Source organism: Zootermopsis nevadensis, unplaced genomic scaffold (assembly GCF_977971745.1).
Source record: "Zootermopsis nevadensis isolate Lab colony 2312 unplaced genomic scaffold, Znev_1.0 Znev_ptg000024l, whole genome shotgun sequence".
NCBI lineage: Eukaryota > Metazoa > Arthropoda > Insecta > Blattodea > Termopsidae > Zootermopsis > Zootermopsis nevadensis.
Window position 1 is genome coordinate 5,602,947 of NW_028259156.1, and position 7,869 is coordinate 5,610,815.

General features: G+C 34.8%; 1 protein-coding gene across 1 annotated transcript in view; it reads left to right on the top strand.

Annotated features, from left to right (window-relative positions):
* The window catches only part of LOC147872697 (eukaryotic translation initiation factor 4 gamma 3-like), a 116,005-nt gene extending 114,338 nt beyond the window's left edge, over positions 1-1,667 (top strand). Inside the window, exons 10-11 of the mRNA XM_087355028.1 lie at positions 287-440; positions 1,434-1,667. Of these exons, the coding sequence (XP_087211154.1) occupies positions 287-440; positions 1,434-1,568 (289 nt within the window). The 3' untranslated portion in view covers positions 1,569-1,667. The remainder of the gene's footprint in view (positions 1-286; positions 441-1,433) is intronic.
* The last annotated feature ends 6,202 nt before the right edge of the window (positions 1,668-7,869 follow it).

The following is a 7,869-nucleotide window of genomic DNA, read 5'->3' on the forward strand; positions in this document are numbered from 1 at the left end:
ATTTAATTTGAAATTTTCAATATTCTGTCTCAGCTGTTTTATATTTATAAACAGATACAGATTTTTACAGGACCACGTACAGAAATATTATATTTCACCTCAAAAATATATATCACACACAAGACACTGATTAAATTCCATCTATTTAAACAAAAGTTCTCATTATTTTAAGGCACAAATCTTTCTGTACCTTGTAGAGGCAAAGAACCTCGTTTCTCTTCTGTTCTTTGGACTTTTACTATTGTCTTAACTCAACCCAAGTGACATATTCTTCACTATGTTACAGGTTTATTGGCGAGCTGCATAAAGCAGATATGCTCGCCACAAGCACCATGCAGCATTGCATTAAACGTCTCCTTACCAAAGAAGACGAACATTCCTTGGAGTGCCTCTGCACTCTTCTGATGACGGCCGGAAAGGATTTCGAGAGCAAGAGCCAAGTATGTTTGTTTTCATTTTGGAATACTTTTAGTTTTAATTTGCAGTTCTCCTACCGTGTAATTTATTGCCTTCCTTTGGGCTCTATGATGACCACAGGTTTATACGGAAAGTACAATGCAAAAAGCAGTAAGTGTGTCCCTTTGATCTCACTGACTTTCTGGCTTCCATTTTGTAACATGTTATACATTCTTTGCACAAAATCATAGCGAGAAGGCATTATGGGCTGGTCGCACCTTCTCGTCCATCTGTCTTTCCAGTCCATTCAATTCGAGAACCAATGGACAGACTAGGATGAAATTTGATATGGAGTTTGTGGTATTCTGCACGACCTCGCATAATCCTATTTTGAATATCCTCCTAGGTAGAAAGTTAGGTGCTGCAATCTGGTGGCCAAATTGGGAACTGTCACAGAAGGTGGATTCGATGGTTGAAAGTGCACATTGTAAAGAACGCGTGAGGATGTTGCATCTATTCTGATATGAAATACCTTTCTGAGCTCGCTGACAATATTCTGAATAGTGTTTCTGTGTGATAAATGATCACCGTGACATGTTCTTCTGAATTTCTTCATACTCTTCTACACTCTTACATGTTTCATATAAAGACGCCTCATGCCGTGACTTCAACTTGTCCCTGTCTAGTGCGACGGGAATCTTGCTCAGTATTGGGTTAGACTTTTACGTTTCCTCTCATCACCTCTGCTGAATCATGTCAGAATTCACTCAGTCCTGACAGGACAAAGCAGGAATCTGATCGAAGGGTCATGTCTAGGCTCAGCCACCGAAAATCTCGGTTTATGCCTTTGTTTACGTTTTGTTCGAGACAGCAACCTTCAGCTCTCAATTTAAGTTTACACGCGCCTTCCCACACAGCAAGTTCTATGTGAACTACATGAGTAGTGGCAGAATTTTCTAGTTTTATGTGTAGGCTTATAAGCGTAAGAAGTTAATTATGCCCATGAAATGTGACTTTAAATTTTTGATTTCTTGCAGGATCTGTCTGAGTTCCTTCATACAATGAAGGAACTAACAAATAAGAAGGCGATGCTCTCTAGCAGAATAAAGTTTAAGATCGACTACGTCATCGACCTGAAGCAAAGCAACTGGGCTCCAAGGAATGGACGTTAGATGAGATTTTTTAAATAAATAAATTATTTAGTTTTTTTGTTAAATACTTCAGTATTTAAATAGTAAAATAGTTTAGTTCTTTGTTAAATGTCTGAATTGTTCACATTTGTTAAATAAATAAATAATTTAGTTTGTTTGTTAAATACTTCCGTATTTAAATAGTGAAATAGTTTAGTTCTTTGTTAAATATCTGAAATGTTCACATTTGTTAAATAAATAAATTATTTAGTTTTTTTGTTAAATACTTCAGTATTTAAATAGTAAAATAGTTTAGTTCTTTGTTAAATATCTTAATTGTTCACATTTGTTAAATAAATAAATTATTTAGTTTTTTTGTTAAATACTTCGGTATTTAAATAGTGAAATAGTTTAGTTCTTTGTAAAATAGTTCAATTGTTTAAATCTTGAAATTGTTTATTTTTTGTTAAATAGTTTAGTATTTAAATAGTTACACTGTTCAGTTTTTTGTTAAATATCTGAATTATTCACATTTGTTAAATAAATAAATTATTTAGTTTATTTGTTAAATACTTCAGTATTTAAATAGTGAAATAGTTTAGTTCTTTGTAAAATAGTTCAATTGTTTATTTTTTGTTAAATAGTTTAGTATTTAAATAGTTAGACTGTTCATTTTTTTTGTTAAATATCTGAATTGTTCACATTTGTTAAATAAATAAATAATTTAGCTTTTTGTTAAATACTTCAGTATTTAAATAGTGAAATATTTTTGTTAAATACTTCAGTATTTAAATAGTAAAATAGTTTAGTTCTTTGTTAAATATCTTAATTGTTCACATTTGTTAAATAAATAAATTATTTAGTTTTTTGTTAAATACTTCGGTATTTAAATAGTGAAATAGTTTAGTTCTTTGTAAAATAGTTCAATTGTTTAAATCTTGAAATTGTTTATTTTTTGTTAAATAGTTTAGTATTTAAATAGTTACACTGTTCAGTTTTTTGTTAAATATCTGAATTATTCACATTTGTTAAATAAATAAATTATTTAGTTTTTTTGTTAAATACTTCAGTATTTAAATAGTGAAATAGTTTAGTTCTTTGTAAAATAGTTCAATTGTTTATTTTTTGTTAAATAGTTTAGTATTTAAATAGTTAGACTGTTCATTTTTTTTTGTTAAATATCTGAATTGTTCACATTTGTTAAATAAATAAATAATTTAGTTTTTTTGTTAAATACTTCAGTATTTAAATAGTGAAATAGTTTAGTTCTTTGTAAAATAGTTCAATTGTTTATTTTTTGTTAAATAGTTAAATTATTTAATGTTTTCTGAATTGTTTCTAATTAATATATTTAAGAATATTAAATAAAAAACATGTTCATAAACTTTCCTGTTATTATTTTAGCAAAGTAATATTTCAACGAACTTGTCGCCCTCATTGCACTAGTGGTTAATGTCGTCGCCACTGGACCCAAGGTACGCGAGTTCAAACACTGCTGAGGTTGATGGAATTTTAAGGGGTGATAAAAATCCATAGAACAACTTCCTTCGGAAGGGAACTAAAGCCGGCGGTCCCATGCCGTAGATTTATGGCACAAAAAACAATGAACGACATGTTTCCTAAGCAAAACTCCCTGGCCATTTCTCACACAAGTCTCTCCTGATTCCTATCAGATGGCTATAGCAGACAAAGATAAGGATTGAGTAGAAATTGTGCAGAGGCAGTGGGCTGGTCGCTCACTACTGACAAATGCACACTTCGAAAAGACCAGGAAGACAGAATATCCTATCTGCATTACTATCGAAGAAGCAGTGAAGATATATAAAACTATACACAGACTGAAAGATGACTCTACGGAGTACGAAGCACCATTAAACAGGAAGGAATGGTCTCATCCAGCGGAAAGAATAACTCTTGATGAAGTGAAAGACTTCAATAAATACACTGTGGAAATCTATATAGATGGAAGTAAACACCAGGGAAAGGTGAGTGCTGCCGCTGTTATCATCAAAAATGGAGAACTAATTCATAGCTTAAAAACCAAGTTACCCGATCATTGCTCAAACAATCAAGCTGAGCAGATCGGAATTCTAGAGGCCTTGGATGCAGTAACAACTTTAAGGGAAATCAGCATTGAGGAAAGAATAGTAGCGGTGTACACAGATAGTCCAGTTTCTCTCGATCTACTAAAAAACAACTTCAAACATGGCTTTGTAATATCTGAGATAAGAAATAGATTAAGCAATCTCAAAGATCAAAATTGGACTATTCATTTTGAGTGGATCAAAGCACACATCAGAATTTTCGGTAATGAAATAGCAGACAGATTAGCGAAGGCAGCAGCAGAAGATGGTGGAAATGTAGTACATGCAAAGAAGCCTAAAAGTACAATTATTAAAGAAACAAAGGAGGAAGGGATTATAAAATGGCAAAATGAGTGGAGCGCCACCAATAAAGGAGCAGCGTGCAAGAAATTATTCCCGTCAGTGTGACAAACAATGAAGCTAAATATTGAAATAAGTCCTGAACTGGCAGCAATGACGACTGGCCATGGCAAAAACAAATCATATCTACACAGGTTTGGGATCATTGACGACCCAAGATGCTAATGTCTGAAAGCAGCACAAACAGTGGATCACCTCATCTATGACTGCGATAAACTACAACAACCAAGGCGGAACTTAATAGATGCAATAGTCAAGAATGGTGGCACATGGCCAGTGTTGCATGAAGAAATTGTTCAGAAATTTTTAGGTCATTTTAATAAATTCATTGAATCCACTGATTATAATACAGTTTAGCACAGGAACATAGGTGCAAACGGTGGCAATGGATCATGATATTAGAGTTGTGTAATCTGTTAACGTGCTATATATTAATGCATGTAATATTGCAATCTTGTAATGGGGCATGCTGAATAAATGTAAATAAAAAAAGACAGAATACTTTAACTTGGTTTCGCAAATACACGAGTGTGTGTACTGAAATATTTAGCAATAATAGTCTGGTGTGTGGGAACATTTTTTATTTCAACATTCTCAAGATAACAGATGATCGCTGCTACTTGCACTACATGACTGAAACTCTGAATACGTGTTCTTATTGGAGATCCAAAACTACCCAAAAATTTCAAAATTTTAATCACTTTTCGCTTATGTAAGACATGTTTAATTTGGCCCACAGTTTAACAACGCACCCCTCTGCATTTGTCTTATTACCAGTCATATTTCGTTCTATGGAGGATTTGAGGTTGTGATGATGCAAGCAATTTTTGTTTTTTATTTTATCATACAAGTATGAAAACTTAGCTCACTTCTCACTGGAGTCGGCTTGCATGTTTATAAATATAAACAATTAGTCCTCTTTAATGACCGTAATAAAATAATGATTATCTGGCTTGCCACTTTGAAACACAAGATCTAAAATCACGACACTAATAAATATTTCACTTACACATACAGTATCATCATGGCACTACAGACTAATTATTCCGTGCTGACATCAAAGACACAAGTTATTTGAATACTCAAAATCAAATTAATACGCACTGTCACTGCATAATTCACCTCATTTAAAAGGCTCGTCCAATGTTAGATAGAGGTCTCTTTAACGTGTTTTATTCCAGGAACTCCCAGTATCGAAGAACATATACTCATAGCTGAGTAGGTAACACACACAAAGCACGTTAACTTTGTTAATTGAAGTATCATTACGCAACTCTCTAACACATAAACGGAACAGACCTAGAGACACCTACAAACACAATCTGCTTTAAAAATAAAGATTTCAGAGTTCTACAGTGTAAACAGCGATCTGGAATATAATTTAATGATGAACTCAGCAACCAAGTGTTGGTTCAGTGGGATACCAGGAAGTTTCAAGTCCGGTGTGACCTGATTTGGTTCAGTTTCAATTGCTTCAGTGCGAACACTCCCCAGATACTAAACACCAATCACAACTGACCTTCAAGAAAGAAAATGGAAAACAAGCATCTAACAAAATATACGTAGCAACACAGCTGTTCCCTGGTCTTTTATTCACTCCCTTAGTTCACTGTAGTTTTTGACAACACTTAATAAGACTTTGGGTAAACTGCTCAACTTCTTCCTGGCTGCTTTCGAACTGCGAGCTCTCCCAGTGAGGGAGGGTTTGCAGAATTACATTTATCAGTGCACTGGTGTGACCCTCCACATAGCTGGTTAATATTCTGTTATGGGCACTGTCAAATGATTACTGCAACAATTTTATAGGATTAAGGTAGAACACGAGTCAGGAAACCAGGAACTGGCCCATTATCACAGAATACCACTGTAGTCAACACAGAACTAGAACATCGGTACACCGCTCATGATCACGACACACACTGGGCCAGCGGAACAACAGTATACAAGCAAACACTAAACATATATTACAATAATAAATAATAAATGGCCACCCCATAATGTTCCATGTAAAGCTGGTCCCAAGTTTACTTTTAGCATTATAAGGGAGAAACATCAGAACCACATTTCACACGGCAACAATAGATTTTATACAATCCACAGGCCATCCCATATTTTAAATTATTGATTTTAATTCTGTATCGTTTTTATTCTAATACTGCAACGTTCTGCGTTACTGTTATTATCGTGAAGGGAAGCAACTGCCTGTCTGGAAATGCGTCCCATAGAAACCTGATCTTACAGTCCACAAATAACGCGGAGCAACGGACAATATTAATCTAGTGTCTGAGTGAACGAAATATCTCTGAGAAGAGAGTTCAGTGTCATTTTGCCCACCATAAATCCTACATGGACTGTCTTGAGTTTCAACCCGGGCTCCCACATTGAGAACTCGGCAACTAACCACATGAGCTGTGGACTTTTTCTAAGGTCAGTTGATGAATACAGCCTGCAATGATGGAATTATACTTTTGGGAATAAATTCAAGGTTGCAAATATGACCTAAGTGTATCTTTAATCTCAATCTGTAAATGTAATATAATATTATGCATGTTCTTCAGCTTTCTTGGCGACTGTGTACAATAAAATCCTTTCGGGCTATCAGCCGCATCAACTGGTTAACCACTTGACGTGGCTGATAGCCCGAGAGGATTTTATTGTAATGTAATACATTTAACATCACATAATTTTGTTCACTGATGTATATTATTGTGACAGACAACACAAAATCTATTCCATAATAATAAATTTGGTAGAGCCTAAAACTGGTTGAAGCCTGTAGCCATTTATCTTCTAAGCAGTTTGTTGGTTTCTTGTCAATTTTTCAAACATACGTAATAAAATATCACTGATTGTGTGAGGCAATAATAAAAAGCACCAATCTCTAACTTTATAATTTACACTGCATATATCAGATACAAGCTTAAAAACCAATGGAGGTTGTTATCACTGTGGTTGGGCGCTGCTCGTGGATTTCGTCCAGAGGAGGTGAAACAAATGAGAAACTGCAATACATATTACAGAAGTCACATCAAAGCAGGCAAATTAAAATGTACCGAAATATCCTTACTGCAGTGTTTATAAGACAACACAAATGTTATGTCTCTGAAAACATGATGATAAAATTGTACCTTCAATGTAAAACAAAGACCAAGCTCACGAAAATTAAACAACTCTCTGTGTTGTGTCTGACTCTGAATGTTCAATACAGCCTATCTCAGTGTCCATCATCAGACCTCACTCAACATAAATTTATTAACGTATAATTTCAGGTCCTCACAGTCATGAATATGAAGATGTGTTTCTTGTGGGCTGTCATGCCATCATGTGGCAGAAGTTTAACCACATTTCAGAGGTGCTTGCTGCCTGCATCATAATCTCCCTGATAATGGAGGTAGCATGCACCTCTGAAACGTCTGTAATCTTCTACAATATGACAGCATTACAACCGACAGGACAGCCACCTTCTTAAAAGGTATGTTTAAACATTTTCAACATGCTAAGTGGCCTGTCCCCTGTGGAATGAAAGGATGTCCAGACATCAAACAGCTGCAAATATATTGGAGGGCAGGTGGGGTGCTAGAAGCGCCTCACTGGAAAAGTGTTAGTACGTTACAAAATGTCACACGTGGCTAATGTCTGGACTAGCTGAGTAAATACTCAGCTTCTAGAAGAGACTGTACTTCAAGAAGTTAACAACCCATTATGTTACTGATATCAGTCTGCAGTTCACAGTCATGACCATTATTTTGCTAATACCTGCCATTTATATGCATTAAGCGAGTTAAAGAATAAGGCAGTGTGAATGTTGAATCATACCAGAGTTACAGTGCACAAATATCAGCGAAGGCCTAATCAAAACAGCGACATTTATATTATTATGTTACTTGAAGGCAACATGG